Source organism: Neolamprologus brichardi, chromosome 3 (assembly GCF_056152115.1).
Source record: "Neolamprologus brichardi isolate AB-2024 chromosome 3, ASM5615211v1, whole genome shotgun sequence".
NCBI lineage: Eukaryota > Metazoa > Chordata > Actinopteri > Cichliformes > Cichlidae > Neolamprologus > Neolamprologus brichardi.
Window position 1 is genome coordinate 19,904,078 of NC_142106.1, and position 23,051 is coordinate 19,927,128.

The 23,051-nt window shown below is 43.0% G+C and overlaps 3 protein-coding genes and 1 non-coding gene across 21 annotated transcripts; 1 reads left to right on the forward strand and 3 right to left on the reverse strand.

The window, feature by feature from the left end:
* Positions 1-237: 237 nt before the first annotated feature.
* On the reverse strand, positions 238-6,838 carry LOC148103789 (tripartite motif-containing protein 16-like). 4 transcript variants are annotated; one of them, XM_087833824.1, is made up of 2 exons: positions 6,817-6,838; positions 238-1,940 (listed from the first exon to the last, which is right to left on the reverse strand). In XM_087833824.1, exon 2 carries the CDS (start codon positions 1,936-1,938, stop codon positions 238-240), a length of 1,701 nt encoding a protein of 566 aa, XP_087689950.1. In that variant the 5' UTR covers positions 1,939-1,940; positions 6,817-6,838. The 4 variants fall into 4 exon arrangements, with proteins under 4 accessions (XP_087689950.1, XP_087689944.1, XP_087689936.1 ...); XM_087833818.1 differs by lacking the exon at positions 6,817-6,838 and having other exon boundaries at positions 238-1,768; positions 1,904-1,938; XM_087833810.1 differs by lacking the exon at positions 6,817-6,838 and having other exon boundaries at positions 238-1,563; positions 1,642-1,938.
* Positions 6,185-6,257, reverse strand: trnak-uuu (transfer RNA lysine (anticodon UUU)). The gene has a single exon. It is a non-coding gene; the product is annotated as a tRNA-Lys (tRNA).
* A 4,948-nt stretch (positions 6,839-11,786) lies between the features above and the next one.
* On the reverse strand, positions 11,787-22,810 carry LOC148103791 (tripartite motif-containing protein 16-like protein). 15 transcript variants are annotated; one of them, XM_087833630.1, is made up of 4 exons: positions 22,139-22,810; positions 21,596-21,964; positions 14,277-14,303; positions 11,787-12,218 (listed from the first exon to the last, which is right to left on the reverse strand). In XM_087833630.1, the coding sequence occupies exons 1-4, from the start codon at positions 22,808-22,810 to the stop codon at positions 11,787-11,789; spliced, it is 1,500 nt and encodes a 499-aa protein (XP_087689756.1). The 15 variants fall into 15 exon arrangements, with proteins under 15 accessions (XP_087689756.1, XP_087689769.1, XP_087689731.1 ...); XM_087833643.1 differs by lacking the exons at positions 14,277-14,303; positions 21,596-21,964; positions 22,139-22,810 and adding exons at positions 12,523-12,589; positions 12,716-13,457 and having other exon boundaries at positions 11,787-12,405; XM_087833636.1 differs by lacking the exons at positions 11,787-12,218; positions 14,277-14,303 and having other exon boundaries at positions 21,051-22,269; positions 22,342-22,640; positions 22,776-22,810.
* LOC148103792 (uncharacterized) lies at positions 15,095-16,650 on the forward strand. The gene has a single exon (XM_087833805.1). The coding sequence runs from the start codon at positions 15,260-15,262 to the stop codon at positions 16,220-16,222; it is 963 nt and encodes a 320-aa protein (XP_087689931.1). The 5' UTR covers positions 15,095-15,259; the 3' UTR covers positions 16,223-16,650.
* Positions 22,811-23,051: the final 241 nt, after the last annotated feature.

Sequence of the window (23,051 nt, forward strand, 5' to 3'; positions counted from 1 at the left end):
CCACTAACCAGACTGATGACAGATTTCAAACATGCTGAATATGAAGAGTAGTATCATTTAAACTCACATGATTATCAGCCATAAGAACAAATTCAGATTTATATTGATGTAAGGTATATAAATGTAAGTACAGTTTGAATCAGTGCAATATTATTTTCACACATCAATGGACCACTGAACTTCTCAGCTTCTAAAATGTAAAGCCTCATTTAGAAACTACACAAGTACATATAATGGTCAGGGATCAACATGAACCTGTCTTCTCTGTTTGACTTTAATCAACTCTGCAGTGACTCCATCTAACCAAAGCCAAAGTCCAGCATAGAGCGGCTGAGTGAATGTGGTCTGGACTCTGTGGAGGAGAGTCATGGTTTCAGAGACGCTGTAGAAAGACAGAATACCTGCTCTGTGATCCAGGTACACTCCTACTCTGGAGGACCGAGGACCTGAGAGGACAGTGAGGACATTGTTGTGCCAAAAATTAAAATTGTTTGTGTTACAGTTTAATGCCCAAGATTTGTCATTATATCCAAATACACATTCATTTGAGCTTCCTGCCCTTCCGATATCCTTGTATGCGACTCCTACATAAACTGCTCCACCTCTCCACTCCACCTCCCAGTAACAACGTCCAGTCAGACTCTCTCTACTCAGGACCTGATACCATCTAGTGAATCTGTCTGGATGATCAGAATAAGACTGTTGTTGTTTCATAAGTGTCACTTTTCTGTTCCCCTCAGATAATAACAGATGTGTGTTTGCTGTGTTTGGATCCAGTGTGATTTCACATGAATATTTTAAGAATCCAGCTCTGGTCTTTGGCTCTGGTGGTGACAGTAAAACATCCTCTTCAGTGACTGTCAGTGAGATGTTTGTCCATTCCTCTCTCAGAATGTCCTGTAGTTTATCTCTGGTCTCTGACACAGCTGCTGTCACATCCTCAAAGTAGCTCAGAGGACGAATATTGATGCTGGATGAGTGTGTAGACTCACTGAGTGCTGACAGTGAGGGGTAGTTGTGTAGAAACTGGTTGTGATCCTCTGTGTGTGAGAGCTGCTCCAGCTCGCCGTCTTTCCTCTTCAGCTCAGCGATCTCCTGCTCCAGCTTCTCCTGAAGCTCTTTGACTCGACTCACTTCAGTTTCCTGCTGGGATCTGACCTGCTGCTTCACATCAGAGCTTCTTTTCTGGAGGAGACGGATCAGCTCAGTGAACATCTTCTCACTGTCCTCCACTGCTTTATCAGCAGAGCCATTGATGGCCTCCACCTCCTGTTGAAGCAGCTTCACATCTTTCTCTCGCTCCTGGATTCTCTGCTGGATGTTTAGTCGTCTCACCTCGAGCTCCTTCTGCTTCTCAGTCCTTTCTGCTGCAGCTGGGACTGTTTCATGGCTTTTATGTTCATCCATTGTGCAGAGATAACAGATACTCTGCTGATCAGTACGACAGAAAATCTTCATCACCTCATCATGACGAGAGCAGATGTTCTCCTGGAGCTTCTTGGAGGGGGCCACCAGCTTGTGTTTCTTTAATGGAGCTGCATCATAGTGAGGTTGGAGGTGTTTCTCACAGTAAGAGGCTGGACAAGATAAACAGGACTTGATGGCTTTCAGCTTCCTCCCAGTGCAGACATCACAGGCCACATCTTCAGGTCCAGCATAGCAGTGATCAGCTGGAGCATCTTGGAGTCCAGTCTTCTTCAGCTGCTCCACTAAAGCTGCAAACATGATGTTTTTCTCCAGGACAGGCCTCGGTGTGAAAGTCTTCCTGCACTGAGGGCAGCTGTGGATTCCCTTCCTGTCCTCTTCATCCCAGAAACTTTTAATACAGTTCATACAGTAGCTGTGTCCACAGGGAATAGTCACCGGATCCTTCAGTAGATCCAAACAGATGGAACAAGAGAAGGTTTCTCGGTCCAGCTGAACTCCTTTCTGCGCCATTTCTCCTCTCAGTGTCAGTGACTGTGTGAGTTTCTCTTCCTTAAAACTGAAACTAGTCTGAGCTCTGATCTCAACAACATGTTTCTGCAGTGAATGGAGCCTATCAGCTCTTACACGTCACCACATGTTGGTTACACCCATCTTCAAAGTGCAGATCTGAAGGGGAGGGAACGAGGAAACACGTGGACAGAGAGGAGGTGCTGTGTTTAAGAGCAGGAAGAAGAGGGAGGGTTATCAGGCTGTGCTTCACTCCAGGAAGAGGAGCAGTTTGTTTAACCATTTTATTTACTGCTCACCTCAACGTTTAAACTTGCTAACCGTTTCTTCTATATAAATAAATGAAAAGTCCAACATTAGTGAACTCTGGACATAAATGTCTCATGGTTATAGTCACATGACCAGATTCTAAACTTGTAACTGTCAGAACAGCAGAGGCTGCTGCATTAATTAAAGCATATATAAAGCAGTGTTCCTTCAAAAAATAAATATCTCAAAAAAAATCTTGCATTTTGTTTTGTTTTTGCATTTATAATCACTGCCGCAACAGAAATAACCATGCTTTTTATATAAGAATACAAGTTTTTTCCTCTTTTTCCACCTGTTGCGAGCAGCACTTTGTCCCCTTTACCTCCACATGTTCCTTCTTCATACAAACACAAACCATTCTTATCTCTGCACTTCTCTTTCACCAACACTTATACACTAACAAACACACACTTTCTCTCTCTTGTCTTTCTTTCCAAAGCTCTTCTGGAAGTCTTGCTGAATTCAGGTAATTATTATCTTCACTTTACTGTCTCTCACTGTCAAAAACACTCTAATTGTTTGTGAGCATGGAAGTGCCTTTGCCAGCCCCACATCTATTGTTTGGTCTTTTTGTTTATCTTCCTAATGTAGTAGAGTTGAAATGGCTGCTCAGTGAGACAAAGGGAGAGCAGAAGATGACATTTTTCTTGCAGACATACTTTTGGCTCAAGAAAAAGTGAATATCTGTTTTATATAATTTAGACATATAATACTTATGAAACTAAACATTGTGAATTCCAGAGTGAAATTTGTGTAATAGTCTGAAGAGTATTTCATGGTTCTCATGCAGTGGTCACTTTTATCATGAAAGGCAAAGGAAACTAAGTGCAGAGCAGCATCTGCTAAAGGCAGTAGACTCCATGTTGGTTGGGTGGAGAGAGATCCTGAAGGACGTCCGCTGTTAAAAAGAAGCAGAGGAGGAGAGACACGAAAACGGTTTTCATCTAAAGCTAGTCCATCTTCCAGAGGTCGTCTAACCTCCAAGATTATTAATGCTAAACCAAATCAACAGTCAAGTATCTTTTGTCATTAAGTGTATTTTAAACTAAATTCAGCTTTCTATTAGCTGAGCAGCATATAGTACTGTATTTATTTACTCACTGTGGAAACATGGACCCTCACACTGGGTTGGGCTTATAGTGCATATCCCTCCTGTATTCTGGTCTGTGTTGAAAATTATAGTCTCTGTTTTTAAAACATTTTCTATTGAAATGTTTTAAATGATGCTGTTAGGACTAGTGGATGAATCTGTTACATAAGTGATTGACTTCATGTGTTTGAAATATACTTTTACTGTCAGACTAGAGCACTGAAAACACATCATGAGATGTTCACTTGAATCTCAGTAACTTTAGTGCTCAGACAATCAAAAGATATCAAGTAGAAACTGAGTGTGAAGCAGCAAAGTTCCCGTCATTATTTTTAAAGTGATTGAACTTTAAGCTCAAAATCTTCTCTGTCATTAAACCTGCTTTACAAAAACCCCACTTAACAAAGTCTCGTCTTATTCTCACTGCTTTGATCGAGACGAAGAGCTACAGAAGAATCTGACATTTCAGCAGATGTTTTTTCACCAGAGCAAAATCACAAAGTGAAGCTGTTGTGGAAGCAGAGGAGATAGTCAAATCAGCCCGGCCATTTACTGAGGGAGAGTTTCTGAAGAGCTGCATGATGAAGGTGCGCGACGTCTTGTGTCCAGACAAAATGCAGATATAAGCAAATGTGAGCTTAAGTAGAAATACGGTTGCTGATCGGGTTTGTGAGATGACCACTGATTTAAGAACAGAGATGAGTGAAAGAAGCAAATACTTTATAGCATACTCTCTTGCTGTGGATAAAAGTACAGACATGATGGCTTTACACAGCTGGCCATCTTCATCCGTGAAGTGAACTCCAATATGCCCGTTTCAGAGGAAATATTGGACGTTAAATCGATGCACGGTACAACGATAGGAAAAGACATGTTTGAAAACTTATGACGGTTATTAGAAGTTATTCTTTATTCTAAGTGTATTTATTCTGAAACAATATTCCTGTCTGTTTTTATTCATATTTATGTTCAAAAAACATTGTTTTAGTGTTTTCAATAAATGCTTACCCTGTTTGCTGGACAGTAGTGATGGGCAGATGAAGCTTCATGAAGCACTGAAGCTTTTCATCCAATTGGTTCACCCCAGCGCAAAGCTTCTTGAAGCTTCATTTGCTCTAGCAGGACATCTACTGGACGTAAAAATATTAGTTGGCATGAATTTGAAGAGTGTGGCCTTTTGCACACAGCCTGTAAATGTCAACAACAAAAGGAGTGTGTAAAACATCTATATTGTAGTGATGGCAGTATACTTTGTATATTTATGCTGGCAGTATGGAAAATGATCATTTGGAAATGCTTAAAATGGAAATGATCATTTACTGTGAGGTGAGGTTGGGGTGTGGACAGTGGTTGTGCTTTTGTAACGTTCAGGTATGGACAGCTACACAGTCCTGCCCACATTTTATTCTGTGAATAAAACTGCTTTTATGACCTTTTTAGTGGGGAGAACATAGCTAGGATTTAATCATTTAACAAATCTTTTAAATCCTTTGTTCTCCACAATGCTAAATGGCTGGAAGTCCTCAATCACCATGCTAACCAGGTCTTCATCTATTTGAGATTGTTCTGAGGAAAGACAATAAAAACAAAGCACAAATATAAATATCACACACGTCACTTATTGCATTGTATAATATTGTTATATCATTTAGTTACATTACTGCATGCTATATTATCATGGCATTTGATGGCTCACCTGGTCTTGCTCCACAATCGGTGTTCCCCTTATTCTCATGCAAAGCTCTGTAGTGCCTAAGCATGGATGAGGTGTTGTTGTTATATCCCAGCTCCCTGGCACATAGCAAACACTTCACCTTGTACAAAAGTAAAGACGGCTTAACATATGTTTTATTGCACCATCAGTATTATGAAAATACATCTTCTGTAGAAATTTACATACCTTGTTGGGAGGAATAAAATCAAAATGTTCCCACACAGGGGAGGACATCCTCCTCTTCTTAGCTGGCTCCATTCTCTCCTGACTTTCTCTCCTCACTCTCATAAACCTCCAAACTCTCTCCAAACTGTCTCTAACTCTCACTAACCGCAACTCTCCATCAAACACCCACATTTTGAATGAAGTCTGAGGGGTTTATATCGCTGTCATATCTCGCGGCAAAGTTCGAACCGCTTCATGAACCAGTCACGTGGTACAGCCGGGCAGCGAGGCTTCGGACGTCATCATTTTCAGCTCCTCCCATAAATGAAGCAAGCCTCGATACGCGCATCGCGGAAACGTCCCCTCAATTACTCGACACACGCTTCGAAGCCTCGATACAGAACGTCACATCACTACTGTTTGGCCCTCAACCTAAAGTGTCCTTTGAGTTTTGGCCTCCTGTACAATTAAGTTTGACACCTCTGATCTAGAGCAGCTCCATCCTTCACAGCCTTTGTGATACTGACTCTCCCTGGTGACCAGAAACAAGAGTCCTTCACCAGTCCTGTAAAACAATTGCAAATAATTTTGGATCCACCTCCACCAGAAAATCAACAACTGCAAATCATAGCATGCTGGGGGGAAAGCAAACAGAAGTCAACTAGTACTGCATTGCCAGTGGCACATATTCAGAGTTCAGTGGCAAAAGCACAATTTTCCATTTTAATTCATCAACTAATACAACATGCATGTGTTTAGACAGATTTAAAAGAAACAACAAGGCATGTTTAGTCCAGCAGGAAGCTGAAAGGGCATTACAGTTTTCAAAGACCTGACACGGTGCTTTGACAACTTGGCAATCATGTCAAATATTTGTCACTATAAGAATTTCCCCCCTACATTACACAAGATAAGATAAAACTTTATTAATCTCTCGGGTGGGTTCCTCTGCAAAATTCAGTAAAGATTGACGCCCAAACAGGGACTTGAACCCTGGACCCTTAGATTAAAAGTCTGATGCTCTAGCGACTGAACTATCTGGGCTCAAGATACAAACACTAATAGCGTATTAATGTAATAGTCTGACTCTGCAATGTATAAGCAGCCATAGTCAGCCAAGTCATAATCAAAGTAACAACAAACTCATGTTTTGATGAAATTGCAAACCCTCCTGGTCAATAATCACATAAGCTGTACATGCAGGAAGCAAAGACTGATAAAGGAGCACAACATTCAGACAAATCCAAGACATAATGAAATGAACCACAATAACTGTGTATGCATAAATCAGGTGTCAGTGAACACTTAACGATCACAGATCTTTAGAACCACAGCCAGATAACAATTATAAAAACAGTTCAGGTAGGTGGCCACGAGGCCGGCGGCCGAGACAAGACAGTTCAGGTGGGCGGCTGCGAGGAAGACGGCGGCGGCCGCTGAGCACGTCCAGTGGGCGGCCGCGAGGAAGGCGGCGATGACGTCCAGCTGGCTTGGGCGACGGCGTGGCAGCCGCAGGACCAGGCAAGGCTGATGCAGAGGCAGAAGCTGGACCGGGCGACAGCACGGGAGCCGGGGGTGACGGAGCCACAGCTGTAGAGCCAGCGGGCGCGGAAACCCCTGGCTGGAGACAGGCCGGGCCAGCGGGCGCGGAAACCCCTGGCTGGAGACAGGCCGGGCCAGCGGGCGCGGAAACCCCTGGCTGAGGAGCAGGAGAGCTTACAGCCAGCTCTGGGTGCTGTGGCTGCAGGTCTGGGAACTGAACAGGGTGGCGGATGAGTGACTGGACCAGACACTGATCAGGAGATTGGGCAACGGGCAACTGGACTACAGGGTACTGGATGACAGACTGAACTGAGTGGAATACAGAAGACTGGACAACAGACTGGAGGACGGGAGGCAGCAGGAGGAGACTGAACTACGGGGGACTGGAGTGAAGGCTGAACAGCAGGCGAGGGAACTGAAAGGAGTGGAGATGCTAAGGGATGAACTGAGGTTGGTGAGGCTGACGACGGAGCTGAGGTTGGTGTGGCTAATGGCTGAGCTACGGACTGAGCTAGTGAAGGGGATAGAGCTACAGCCTGGGCTAGCAAAGCTGGTGCCTGAGCAGGGGACAGGTCAGCTAATCTAACTAGGGACAGTGCGAGGGCGTGAAAGGCTGGGTCAGGAGGTGGATGAAGTGGTGAAGTAGCAGGTGGACTGGTTAGCTCTTCCAGGCCTCTAGGGAGGTCAAGCTGGGTTCTGGCTGCCCTCAGCCTGGGCGTTGGGACAGGCACGGGAGGTGGCTGGACACCAGTCACCCCCACCCGAGAAACAGAAGCGGGGGTGGAGGTAGACTGGGTCGCACCTGCCCTCCTCCTGGGAGCTGGCACTGGTGTGGGTGTAGACTGGGCCCTAGCCATCTGAGGAGGTGAAACGGCTGAAGGGGAAGGCCGAATCTGGGCCGCCGTGCTGGTGGGAAATGGCTGAGTAATGGGTGTGGAAATAGTGACTGGGTGTGTGATACTGGCAGGTTTATCGGGGATTGTTCTGGTTTTTCTGCCACCACTATTTACAGTCTTTAACTGAACAGTCTTTGGGGGAGCAGAGCAGAAAAACTCTTCCCAGTCTACATCCTCGTCTAGGAGGGAAACTCCCCATGAATCAGAGATGAGTCTATTAGTTATTTTAGGTGAAGAATCAAATGAGGAGGGTGGAAAACAGTCACTGGAACTCACCACCGGGAGTTGCTGAAAATAGTCCGTGTTATGGCGGCGTGTGCGCCGCTTTTTCCGGGAAGAGGAAGCGGGCGGGGTACACAGCCGAGCCTCTGGCGCGGGAGCCTCTGTTGAGCCGAGGTGGGAGGCGGAGCCGCTGTGCCATGGCGAGGTTGAAGGTCCGGTGAATGAGGCAGGTGGCGTGTGAGCGAGGAGCGGACCTGCGAGAGAGGGAGCCGCCGAAGCGCGGCGCGAAACGCCCACTCTCCGCGGCAGATGCTCCGGTGCAGGTGGGTGAACGCGGCGTCTCCGAGGCCCGCCCAGAGCCAAGCGAGTGCCCTCGAAGACGTGCTCTCGCTCCGCGAAGAGCCGCTGTCTCTCCTTAAGCTTTTCCGCCCACAAGGAGAGCGCTGCCTCCTGCCGCTCAAAAAGGTCCGAGTCCGCTGGGTCCACAACGCGGGGTCGTGTCATTCTGTCAGGAGTGTCGTGTGTGGAGGCGAGGAAGTGACCCAAACGCAGGACTCGTGGATAGTGAAGAACTGAAGATGGTTTATTATGAATCGTGGATGAACAGGGCAGGAACGAAGGACTGACTGGCTGAAAGGCTGGCTGGATGAACTGAACATACATACTGAGAGACGACATTAACATCAATGACACAACAGTGAACGAGTAGAAAAAGAAGACTTAAATACACAGACTGATGAGGATGATAATGAGAGACTGGTGAGTACACAGCTGAACATAATCTGGCTAATGACACGAGACGAGCTGACACAGGAAAAGCAGGAAGTGAGAACATGGAAGTGGCAAAATAAACTGAACATGAACAAAACTGAAAGCACTGCGTCAACGACCCAGGAACCCTGACAGTACCACAATAACTGTGTATGCATAAATCAGGTGTCAGTGAACACTTAACGATCACAGATCTTTAGAACCACAGCCAGATAACAATTTTTCCCCAAATAAATGTGTAGATTTTAGCTAAATATATGTTATAGAATCAACACCATGGGCATTTCAGATTTCACACAGGTGGTTGGTTGTTACACTCTGGAAATGTGAGTGTTATGGACCCTCTGTGTGTGTGGGGGGTTAAAATGATGCCACCTTAAAATGAAACTGAAAATAATTAACACGAAAATGTTGTATCGAAAGGGGAAAAAATGAAACTGAAAAAAAGGTGAATTGAAACCGTAAATGTGCGAATACATTTGTTTTTCTATTATTAACTAAGTTTTGAAACCTACATCTTTGTGTTTTTTTGCTTACATTTTTTTTTTCCAATTTCAGTTTGCTGGCAATGTTGCTGTACGAATGAGTATTACGGCCACATTAAGAAAAACTATTATAGATAACATTGAAAATAAAGTTTCAATTTTGAGATTAAAATCGTAATTCAATTGAGAAAAAAGTCCAAATGTGGAGATTACAGTTGTTTCAAGACAAACTGCAACAGTTGCTATACCCTCTGAGTTAATGTAATTGTGCTTCAGAATCCGTTTAGTCTCAATGCAGGAAATGATTTCTCTTTTAGCACATAAACACAGTGTGGTGATCAGCAATAGGGCCTTGAAAAGATGGTGTGGAAAGGACACACGCAGGACTCTTCACTTTGAGGAGAAATAGTGGGGTTTATTACACCAGGTATATGTACAGACAGTGCAGGGAATTGTGCTATATACAAGTGTGACGGGGTCCAGGCTCCAGGAAATCCAAGGTGGGGAGGACAGGGAAAGCTTCTCTTCGCTCACTCACTGCTCGCTATAGCCACTCTCCAATCATTCACAACTAAGGATCTGCTCCGGGAAAACAGGGCCACGTCCAGGGGAACTAAACACAGAGTGTACACATTAGAATGAAGGCACAGAAATAGCAAGAGTCTAATACTAAGAGACCTTTAGGAGACCTTCATTACTTTAGGTTTAACACCTTTAAGGGGAGTTATTATTTTGTCACTGCGAGCCTCAAATAAAACTGCTTTGAGATTAAACAGTAACACATGAAATTCATTCCTGTTGGTGTATTAATCACCAGGAATATCACAGAAAAAGAGATAAAAGTGGTAAAACTATGCGTCATAGTCAGGGCTTAAAGTGTTTCCTTTTTCTTCTTTTTGGCCCAACGACTGATTGTAAAGCTCACATGTAAGTCTTCATGTTTTTAAATCAGATATTGGTTCTGTACATGTGACATTATGTTTTTTCATATTGTGAAACGTGCTGCTAAACAAACTGAGGCAGACTAACTGGTTTATTTAAAGGCTGCAGGTTAGTGCAGGATAAACAGGTTAGTTTGCTGCACTGTGATGGATTTAAAGTACAGAACAGTGTGTGACTGCTGCACAGTGGCTGTGGTTTCATGCTCAGAGTTTGGTTACATCAAGTGTAGCAGAGATGAATTTGAAGTTAAGCTGATGATGCTTAGATTCACTGAATTTCACCTTCATACCAGCTGAATAGTGTCTAATAAAAAGAGCATAAACAGTTTACTGTCAGTGGAGAGGATGGAAATCAGTTCAACTAATGAAACATCTGCTGACATCTGGGTGAATTCACTTGTGTAAATCCACAAAGAGCAGCAGGTCAGCTGATCACAGCCTGTACATTCAGAAAATCTACTGGAGCTCTCAGCAGTAATTATACTGAGTCGTGAATGTTTTCCCCACACTGAGCCATTGCAACTGATTTTAGGGTTCCTCCACCTGCTGAATCCACTTTAACCCCTGAATGCCCATTTTCCTGTTTAGAGGAAAAGTCACCTTCTACAATGTAGGCAACAAAAAATAGAGCCATGTTTTTATTTTCCTAGTGTAAGTCCAGAAACTCACCTCAGACATGTTGTTCTTTTCCTCACTCCACCGCAATCCTGGAGAAACGCCCCTCTCTGTAGCTTTGCTTCAGCATTTAATACAAAGAAGACAGTGAGTCCTGCTCCCATGTCATTCCCTCCATGTCTCGCCTCGACCTTCATGATCCCTGCTATAAATCAAGTTTTCATTCAAATCAAACAAACGTGTACTGAGTCAGCTTTTGGCTGGACCACGTAGAAACATGTCTATCCTCCACAATATACAGGCCTGTATCATTTAGTTCAACAGTCCCCAACCTTTTGTGTGTCACCGACCGGCTATTAAGGTGTTGTGGATAAATACAACAAAATAAAACCAGTATCGGTACAAAAAAATGTTTTCTTCTCTTGCTGCCTGGTACCAGTCTGTGGCCCGGGGGTTGGGGAACACTGATTTGTTTTTTATATTTAAATGTATAAATAACTGAGTGTGATCAAGCTTTTCATCTCAAAAAGACATTAAATGTCATCACTGTAGATACAATAATAATAATAATAATAATGATAATATGATATCAAAAACCTCAAGGATTTAATTTTTTGTTACATTTTAAAATTTCAAACCTCAAACACATTAAGTTTACAGTCATATATGATCAAGAAAATCAACAATCTTCACATTTCAGAAACTGGAACTAGCTTTAAATGTGACTAAAATAATGATAAAACAATCAATTCTCTAATCATTGACTAACTGATGAATCACTGCAGCTCCAATATATTGTTGCATTTGACAACCCACTACAGCAACTACAGAATAAAACCACTAACCAGACTGATGACAGATTTCAAACATGCTGAATATGAAGAGTAGTATCATTTAAACTCACATGATTATCAGCCATAAGAACACATTCAGATTTATATTGATGTAAGGTATATAAATGTAAGTACAGTTTGAATCAGTGCAATATTATTTTCACACATCAACGGACCACTGAACTTCTCAGCTTCTAAAATGTAAAGCCTCATTTAGAAACTACACAAGTACATATAATGGTCAGGGATCAACATGAACCTGTCTTCTCTATTTGACTTTAATCAACTCTGCAGTGGCTCCAACTCCAAGACAAAGTCCAGCATAGAGCAGCTGAGTGAATGTGGTCTGGACTCTGTGGAGGAGAGTCATGGTTTCAGAGACGCTGTAGAAAGACAGAATACCTGCTCTGTGATCCAGGTACACTCCTACTCTGGAGGACCGAGGACCTGAGAGGTCAGTTAGGACTTTGTTGTGAAAAAATTGAAAACTGTTTGTGTCACAATCTAATGCCCAAGATTTGTCATTAAATCCAAATCCACATTCATTGACCGTCCCTGCTCTGCTGATATTCTTGTATGCAACTGCTACTGAAACTGTTCCACCTCTCCACTCCACCTCCCAGTAACAACGTCCAGTCAGACTCTCTCTACTCAGGACCTGAGGCCATGCAGTGAACCTGTCTGGATGATCAGAATAAGACTGTTGTTGTTTCATTCGTGTTACTTTTCTGTTCCCCTCAGATAATAACAGATGCATATTTGCTGTGTTTGGATCCAGTGTGATTTCATGTGAACATTTTAAGAATCCAGCTCTGGTCTTTGGCTCTGCTGGTGACAGTAAAACATCCACTTCAGTGACTGTCAGTGAGATGTTTGTCCATTCCTCTCTCAGAATGTCCTGTAGTTTATCTCTGGTCTCTGACACAGCTGCTGTCACATCCTCAAAGTACCTCAGAGGACGAATATTGATGCTGGATGAGTGTGTAGACTCACTGAGTGCTGACAGTGAGGGGTAGTTGTGTAGAAACTGGTTGTGATCCTCTGTGTGTGAGAGCTGCTCCAGCTCGCCGTCTTTCCTCTTCAGCTCAGCGATCTCCTGCTCCAGCTTCTCCTGAAGCTCTTTGACTCGACTCACTTCAGTTTCCTGCTGGGATCTGACCTGCTGCTTCACATCAGAGCTTCTTTTCTGGAGGAGACGGATCAGCTCAGTGAACATCTTCTCACTGTCCTCCACTGCTTTATCAGCAGAGCCATTGATGGCCTCCACCTCCTGTTGAAGCAGCTTCACATCTTTCTCTCGCTCCTGGATTCTCTGCTGGATGTTTAGTCGTCTCACCTCGAGCTCCTTCTGCTTCTCAGTCCTTTCTGCTGCAGCTGGGACTGTTTCATGGCCTTTATGTTCATCCATCAAGCAGAGATAACAGATACTCTGCTGATCAGTACGACAGAAAATCTTCATCACCTCATCATGACGAGAGCAGATGTTCTCCTGGAGCTTCTTGGAGGGGGCCACCAGCTTGTGTTTCTCAAAGGCAGGAGACTCAAAATGAAGCTGAATGTGTTTCTCACAGTAGGAGATCAGACACACCAAACAGGACTTGATAGCTTTCAGCTTCCTCCCAGTGCAGACATCACAGGCCACATCTTCAGGTCCAGCATAGCAGTGATCAGCTGGAGCAGCTTGGAGTCCAGTCTTCTTCAGCTGCTCCACTAAAGCTGCTAACATGACGTTTTTCTCCAGGACAGGCCTCGGTGTGAAAGTCTTCCTGCACTTAGGGCAGCTGTGGATTCCCTTCCTGTCCTCTTCATCCCAGAAACTTTTAATACAGTTCATGCAGTAGCTGTGTCCACAGGGAATAGCCACCGGATCCTTCAGTAGATCCAAACAGATGGAACAAGAGAAGGTTTCTCGGTCCAGCTGAACTCCTTTCTGCGCCATTTCTCCTCTCAGTGTCAGTGACTGTGTGAGTTTCTCTTCCTTAAAACTGAAACTAGTCTGAGCTCTGATCTCAACAACATGTTTCTGCAGTGAATGGAGCCTGTCAGCTCTTACACGTCACCACATGTTGGTTACACCCATCTTCAAAGTGCAGATCTGAAGGGGAGGGAACCAGGAAACACGTGGACAGAGAGGAGGTGCTGTGTTTAAGATCAGGAAAAAAAGGGAGGGTTATCAGGCTGTGCTTCACTCCAGGAAGAGGAGCAGTTTGTTTAACCATTTTATTTACTGCTCACCTCAACGTTTAAACTTGTTAACCCTTTCTTCTATATAAATAAATGAAAAGTCCAACATTAGTGAACTCTGGACATAAATGTCTCATGGTTATAGTCACATGACCAGATTCTAAACTTGTAACTGTCAGAACAGCAGAGGCTGCTGCATTAATTAAAGCATATATAAAGCAGTGTTCCTGCAAAAAATAAATATCTCAAAAAAAAAATTCTTGCATTTGTTTTGTTTTTGCATTTATAATCACTGCCGCAACAGAAATAACCATGCTTTTTATATAAGAATACGAGTTTTTTTCCTCTTTTTCCACCTGTTGCGAGCAGCACTTTGTCCCCTTTACCGCCACATGTTCCTTCTTCATACAAACACAAACCATTCTTATCTCTGCACTTCTCTTTCACCAACACTTATACACTAACAAACACACACTTTCTCTCTCTTGTCTTTCTTTCCAAAGCTCTTCTGGAAGTCTTGCTGATTTCAGGTAATTATTATCTTCACTTTACTGTCTCTCACTGTCAAAAACACTCTAATTGTTTGTGAGCATGGAAGTGCCTTTGCCAGCCCCACATCTATTGTTTTGTCTTTTTGTTTATCTTCCTAAAATGCTTTGCTTCTTTTATTGATTTTTATGCTGATTTTTCCCTTTTTTCCGTATGAGCTTACCTGCGAGAGCTTCTGGACACTTATAGATCATTAGGACTAAAGTGTTCTTAACAGAAACAGCAACATTTTTATAGTTACCTTATCCTCAGCGCTCCGTGTATCTGTGGCCTAGACACAGCTGAAGCCTGATTACAGCGTCTGGGCACCGAACAGCCTCAATAGCCTGGAAAGGTCCTAACCGCTAGGCTAACTAGCAACAAGATGCCTTCCCTCTCCACAGATGACTACCACAGCCTCCTGCAGAAGATTGCAGTACTGGAGACAAAAATTCATCGCTTAGAAGTAAACGTGGAGGTAAATGGACTGTGTGGAAATGAAACAACCTTGCCTTTGATTCAAAACAATGGCAATGAGCAAGCTAGTACACAGCTAAGGAGCACAGATAACATGACCAAGAAAGTAGACTTTGTGCACTATTATAAATCCTCAAGCGATAATCCCCCTTGGACTGTCTTGGTGCAATACCAAGACATAAATCATGTCTCGTGGAAGGGGGAGGACGTATCACAGGCAGAGCACAGTGAGCTGAAATCTCTGAAACCGACTGGCCTTCACTTCCTACGAGACAGAGAAGCTCTTCTACCCCTGTATACGAGAGGAAACAGGACTGGACAACCGTGAATAGGAAGGTTAACAACAAACCTCCAAAGCAACTGAATGTGAAACTGCAGAACAGATTTGCTCCACTATTAAAGGACCCTGGATCTATATCGGACAACCATCCATCTAAAAGTAGCGAAGTAAGGTCTGAAAATCTGTTGAAAAGTAAAAGGCCACAGGGAAAGCTAAAGGCTAGGCCTGAAACTCTGATTGTGGGTGACTCTGCCGTAAAGGATGTACAAAGGATGTGCGGTAAGAACACTAAAGTCCTCTGCTTTCCTAAGGATATGGTCAACAACCTGAAGGAGAGAATTCTTCAAATTGCAGATGAATATCCAACTGTGACAAACATTGTTCTGCATACAGGGTCAAACGATGTGTCCAAACAACAGTCGGAGGTTCTGAAGCGGGACTTTACTGGATTATTAAATACTGTAAACTCTCTGTATGCAGCTGTATTCATCAGTGGACCTGTACCGCCCGTCAGAAGAGGAGACGAGAGATTCAGCAGGTTGTTCACACTGAATAAATGGCTTATATCAGCATGTACTGACCACTCAGTGCATTTTATCAACAACTTTAATATTTTTTGGGAATGCAGGCATCTGTTTAAAGCAAATGGATTTAATTTTAACAAGTCAGGGGTGAAACTGTTCACCTCCAACTTGTTTTATTCCATACGTCATCCATCTGTGCTTGGTGCCAAGGCTGAGATAAACGAGGAGTTATCTCATAAAGAGGAACAAACAGTACTCCAAGAACAGACAAAGCCCAGCAGAAACCTTGAGGAGGAGCTCCATCTGCCCCCACCCGGGAAGAGCCTCAGAAAGGAGAGACATCTGAGGCAAGAAGAGGGGTCCCTATTTGCCTCCAACTCTCTCAACAACACCAACGACCAGGACCAGGGACCACGATCTTCCCCAGTCCCCCAAACCCCTGACAGGCCATCACCCTCCTCCCCCTCCCTTTCTCCCTCCTCCCCACACCTGAAATTCACTGAGGAGATGATGGAGCGGGTCAATGCTGGGCTCAGATCTACCCCCCGGCCCAATCCCTTTTTGTCCCCCATAAACCCCCCACCAGAGCAGCCAAAGTTTCGCCATCGAGCCCCACCCTCAACAGAGCAATCGAAGTCACATTGCCCAGCCTCGCCCCCCTTAGTTCCTCCTTACCACCTTCATGCTCTGTCTCCGCAGTCTGATGTGTGATGTGTGGAGGGTCCGGGCTGCGAGGATTATGGCAGTGGTGACTTTTCCCAGGAGAAGCTGGGACCCTGTTTACTAGAAGGTTTTAAAATTTCTGTACTTTTAGGTGAGAGAAGGAGACATGTGGCCTGGTCAAAACACAGAGAGCTGCACTCTAAAAGATCTTTAAATATAGTAAACATACCTTGTGTGCCACAGACTGCTCCCAAACACGAGGGGACAAGTAATGCCTCTAAAACATTTAAGTTGGCTTTATTAAATGTTAGATCTTTAGCTGGGAAAACATTTTTAATTAATGATTTAATCACTGAGCACAGCCTTGATTTTATGTTTTTAACTGAAACTTGGTTGGACCAAAGTAACAGTGGAGCTGTTCTCATCGAGACGACCCCTCCTAACTACAGTTTTATCAGTGAGGCCAGGGTGAGCAGGAGAAGAGGAGGGGATGCTGTCTTATTTAATTAATCATTTCAATGTAAGCAGCTATCTCCTGGAAGTTTTCAGTCTTTTGAATATGTGGCTTTAGAGCTGAAGGCCCCATCCAAAGTTGTGTTTCTTAATGTTTACAGGCCTCCCAAATACTGCACAGACTTTTTTAATGATCTCAGTGAACTGCTGTCTGTGATCTGTGATGATTTCGACTGTGTAATTATTGTTGGGGATTTTAACATCCATGTGGACAACCCTCAGGACAAAGGGACTAAAGACCTGAGTAACACTCTGGGCAACTTTGGGCTGACTCAGCATGTAACAGAGGCCACACATAATAGAGGACACACTCTTGACCTACTGATCTCCAAGGGCCTGAGCATTTCAAAGGTTACTGTGTCTGATGTGGGCCTGTCTGATCATTACTGTGTTTTCTTTGAAAGTAAAATTTCAGCACACACAAATATATCAACAGCAGTGATCACAAAACGGTGTATAACTGAACACAGTAGTGCGATATTTAACCAGGTCTTCCCATTAACACCTGACCTGTCCAGAGGTTCAGTCAATGAGCTCGTCAATAGCTTCAATGCTAAAATGTTAAATGTAATGGATACAATTGCTCCCATCAAGGTGAAGGTTATCTCTGGAAGGAAAAAGTCTCCATGGAGAAACTCCACACTAGTGAAAAATGAAAAAAGAGAGTGTAGGAAAGCTGAGCACAGATGGAGAAAAACAAACCTCCAGGTTCATTATGACATCTATAAAGAGAAACTTCACAATTATAATTTACAACCGAGGAGTGCAAGAAGGTCCTACTTCTCTGACATCATCACTAAAAACAGCCATAATGCTCGGGTCTTATTTTCTACAGTTGACAGGCTAACAAACCCTCCTGTGTCAGTGGCAGCTGAACTTCATTCGACCATGGCCTGCAATGACTTTGCCAAATTCTTCACAGACAAAATCCAAAAGATTAGACAAACAATTGGTACATCAACAGCAGATCCAGAATATGTACTGTGTCCACTGAAAAACTGTTTAAACACCATCAAACAGTTTCACCCGATTAACAGCAAAGACCTGGAGGACATCTTAGGTCAACTGAACTCCTCCTCTTGCTGTTTAGATGTCCTGCCAACAAGTTTTTTCAAAAAGGTCTCAAAGACTTTAGAGTCAGACCTGTTACAGATCGTAAATTTTTCTTTATTATCAGGTGTGTTTCCAGAATCACTAAAAACTGCTGTAATTAAACCTATTCTGAAAAAGGGCAGTCTTGACAAGACACAAATGAACAACTACAGGCCGATCTCAAATCTCCCATTTTTAAGTAAGATCATTGAAAAAGTAGTTTCTCAACAGCTCAATTACTTCTTAAAACAGAATAACTGCTATGATGCCTTCCAGTCAGGTTTTAGACAGAACCACAGCACTGAAACCGCTCTGACCAAAGTGTTCAATGACATATGTCTGAATACAGACAGTGGAAAAATGTCAGTCTTAGTTTTACTGGATCTCAGTGCAGCATTTGATACAGTTGACCACAACATATTACTCAAACGACTGGAGAACTGGGCAGGTCTTTCAGGAACTGTACTAAACTGGTTCAAAACATACTTAGAAAACAGGAAATACTTTGTATCAATAGGTAACTTCACATCTGAGCAGACAAGTATCACATGTGGAGTTCCCCAAGGTTCCATCTTGGGACCCTTTCTGTTTAACATTTACATGCTCCCACTGGCACAGATTATAAAGAACAACAAAATAAACTATCATAGCTATACAGATGACACACAAATATATATCACAATGTCACCAGGAGACCGAGGCCCTGTACAGGCTCCTGGTAAATGCACTGAGGAAATTAATGACTGGTTGTGCCACAATTTTCTCCAGCTAAACAAAAACAAAACTGAGGTAATAGTCTTTGGCGCCAAAGAAAAACGATTACAGGTCACCAGAGAACTTCAATCTATACACCTAAAAACCACAAACCAGGCGAGAAATTTGGGTGTAGTGATGGATGCAGACCTAAACTTAGAAAAACACATTAAGACAATGACAAAATCAGCTTACTATCACCTCAAGAATATATCAAGGATAAAAGATCTGATGTCTCAACAGGACCTGGAAAAACTAGTCCATGCATTCATCTTTAGGAGGCTTGATTACTGTAACAGCATCCTTACAGGTCTACCTAAAAAATCAGTCAGACAACTACAGCTCATTCAGAACTCTGCTGCTCGAGTCCTCACTAAGACCAAAAAAGTGGACCACATCAGTCCAGCTCTGAGGTCTTTACACTGGCTGCCTGTCCGTCAGAGGATAGACTTTAAAGTTCTGATGCTGGTCTATAAAGCTCTGAATGGTTTAGGACCAAAATACCTCAGTGACCTCCTGACCCAGTATGAACCTTCCAGATCCCTCAGGTCATCTGGATCCGGTCTTTTATCAGTTCCAGAGTCAGAACCAGACACAGAGAAGCTGCATTCAGCTTTTATGCTCCTTATATCTGGAACAAACTCCCAGAAAGCCTCAGATCAGCTGAAACACTCAGTTTATTTAAATCCAGGTTGAAGACTCACTTATTCTCAGCTGCATTTAAATAAAGCACCAAATTCGCACTTAAGCTTAAATTTCAAAACTTACATTTTAACTACTGATTTTATCTACTGTTCTGATTTTATCTGTTTTGATTTTATATACTGTTTTGTTTGTTTGTTTGTTTGTTAATTTGTTTGTTTGTTTGCTTGTTTTAATCAATTTTAAATCATGCTTTTTATTTGTTTTTGTTTCTAATGTCTCTGTAAAGCATTTTGAATCACCTTGTTGTTGAATTGTGCTATACAAATAAACTTGCCTTGCCTATCATCCATCAATAAAAATCTAACTCAGTTCTAAAACAACAAATTCAACATTCATATAAAAAATCCAACCCTGCAGGGATCAAACATCTGATCAAACACCAGGGTTGGACACAGACTTTCTAATCTGACATCACAAAGTTATTCTGAAACTGTAAATCTAATTAAAAACTCCCCAAAACTATGATGAGAAAACCCTTAAAAGGTTCAGTGATAGAAGGAAAATCCTTTACATATAAAATCAACAGAGGTTCCTGATAAATAGACTAATAAACAGAGAATAGCTGAACAGTTTCTGAGTCATGAGTAAAATTTCAGTGAATATGAATCTCCAGGAGGTAAAAAGGGTTGGAGCTCAGCAGCAGTCAGAAGAGGAAGATGAAGTGATGAAGAAGAGAGTGTTCAGTGGAAAAAGGCCAGTGAGTTCATGTAAATGCTGCTTCTGCTGTAAGACAGACATAAAAATGCATAAATGCTCCATGATTTTCATTTCTATCCATCATCTTGAACACTGACTATAAATGTGTTCACTTCATTATTGTGTGATTTGGTTTCTTCACGTGTCTCCTTCAGTGCAAATAAAGGACTGTTAGAATGTGTGCTGTGTGCTTTTCTGAAGCATGACAATCCTTTCCAACAAGTATTTCCAGCTGTTTGTCTCCACTCTGCACTTTAGTCTTTCTTCCTGTCATGTCTGTGTTTGTCCACCAGGTGTCTCCCTCAGCTCATTTTCTCCAAATCAGAAGCATCAGATTTGTGGAGACGCTCTGCCTGCCAGACACAGCTCAGGGCAAAGACACATGTCTATCCTCCACAATATACAGGCCTGTATCATTTAGTTCAACAGTCCCCAACCTTTTGTGTGTCACCGACCGGCTATTAAGCTGTTGTGGATAAATACAACAAAATAAAACCAGTATCGGTACAAAAAAATGTTTTCTTCTCTTGCTGCCTGGTACCAGTCTGGGCCCCGGGGGTTGGGGAACACTGATTTGTTTTTTATATTTAAATGTATAAATAACTGAGTGTGATCAAGCTTTTCATCTCAAAAAGACATTAAATGTCATCACTGTAGATACAATAATAATAATAATAATGATAATATGATATCAAAAACCTCAAGGATTTAATTTTTTGTTACATTTTATAGGTTCAAACCTCAAAGACATTAAGTTTACAGTCATATCTGATCAACAAAATCAACAATCTTCACATTTCAGAAACTGGAACCAGCTTTAAATGTGACTAAAATAATGATAAAACAATCAATTCTCTAATCATTGACTAACTGATGAATCACTGCAGCTCCAATATATTGTTGCATTTGACAACCCACTACAGCAACTACAGAATAAAACCACTAACCAGACTGATGACAGATTTCAAACATGCTGAATATGAAGAGTAGTATCATTTAAACTCACATGATTATCAGCCATAAGAACAAATTCAGATTCATATTGATGTAAGGTATATAAATGTAAGTACAGTTTGAATCAGTGCAATATTATTTTCACTCATCAATGGACCACTGAACTTCTCAGCTTCTAAAATGTAAAGCCTCATTTAGAAACTACACAAGTACATATAATGGTCAGGGATCAACATGAACCTGTCTTCTCTATTTGACTTTAATCAACTCTGCAGTGTCTCCATCTAACCAAGGACAAAGTCCAGCATAGAGCGGCTGAGTGAATGTGGTCTGGACTCTGTGGAGGAGAGTCATGGTTTCAGAGACGCTGTAGAAAGACAGAATACCTGCTCTGTGATCCAGGTACACTCCTACTCTGGAGGACCGAGGACCTGAGAGGACAGTTCGGACTTTGTTGTGTCGAAATTGAAAACTGTTTGTGTTACAGTTTAATGACCAAGATTTGTTATCATATCCAAATCCACATTTATCTAAGCTTCCTGCTCTGCTGATATTCTTGTATGCGACTGCTACACAAACTTCTCTCCCTCTCCACTCCACCTCCCAGTAACAACGTCCAGTCAGACTCTCTCTACTCAGGACCTGACATATTGTACTGAATCTGTCTGGATGATCAGAATAAGACTGTTCTTGTTTCATAAATGTTACTTTTCTGTTCCCCTCAGATAATAACAGATGTGTGTGTGCTGTGTTTGGATCCAGTGTGATTTCATGTGAATATTTTAAGAATCCAGCTCTGGTCTTCGGCTCTGGTGGTGACAGTAAAACATCCACTTCAGTGACTGTCAGTGAGATGTTTGTCCATTCCTCTCTCAGAATGTCCTGTAGTTTATCTCTGGTCTCTGACACAGCTGCTGTCACATCCTCAAAGTAGCTCAGAGGACGAATATTGATGCTGGATGAGTGTGTAGACTCACTGAGTGCTGACAGTGAGGGGTAGTTGTGTAGAAACTGGTTGTGATCCTCTGTGTGTGAGAGCTGCTCCAGCTCGCCGTCTTTCCTCTTCAGCTCAGCGATCTCCTGCTCCAGCTTCTCCTGAAGCTCTTTGACTCGACTCACTTCAGTTTCCTGCTGGGATCTGACCTGCTGCTTCACATCAGAGCTTCTTTTCTGGAGGAGACGGATCAGCTCAGTGAACATCTTCTCACTGTCCTCCACTGCTTTATCAGCAGAGCCATTAATGGCCTCCACCTCCTGTTGAAGCAGCTTCACATCTTTCTCTCGCTCCTGGATTCTCTGCTGGATGTTTAGTCGTCTCACCTCGAGCTCCTTCTGCTTCTCAGTCCTTTCTGCTGCAGCTGGGACTGTTTCATGGCCTTTATGTTCATCCATCAAGCAGAGATAACAGATACTCTGCTGATCAGTACGACAGAAAATCTTCATCACCTCATCATGACGAGAGCAGATGTTCTCCTGGAGCTTCTTGGAGGGGGCCACCAGCTTGTGTTTTTTTAATGGAGCTGCATCATAGTGAGGTTGGAGGTGTTTCTCACAGTAAGATATTAAACAGAATAAACAGGACTTGATGGCTTTCAGCTTCCTCCCAGTGCAGACATCACAGGCCACATCTTCAGGTCCAGCATAGCAGTGATCAGCTGGAGCAGCTTGGAGTCCAGTCTTCTTCAGCTGCTCCACTAAAGCTGCTAACATGGTGTTTTTCTCCAGGACAGGCCTCGGTGTGAAAGTCTTCCTGCACTGAGGGCAGCTGTGGATTCCCTTCCTGTCCTCTTCATCCCAGAAACTTTTAATACAGTTCATGCAGTAGCTGTGTCCACAGGCTGTAGTCACCGGATCCTTCAGTAGATCCAAACAGATGGAACAAGAGAAGGTTTCTCGGTTCAGCTGAACTCCTTTCTGCGCCATTTCTCCTCTCAGTGTCAGTGACTGTGTGAGTTTCTCTTCCTTAAAACGGAAACTACTCTGACCTCTGATCTCAACAACATGTTTCTGCAGTGAATGGAGCCTGTCAGCTCTTACACGTCACCACATGTTGGTTACACCCATCTTCAAAGTGCAGATCTGAAGGGGAGGGAACGAGGAAACACGTGGACAGAGAGGAGGTGCTGTGTTTAAGAGCAGGAAGAAGAGGGAGGGTTATCAGGCT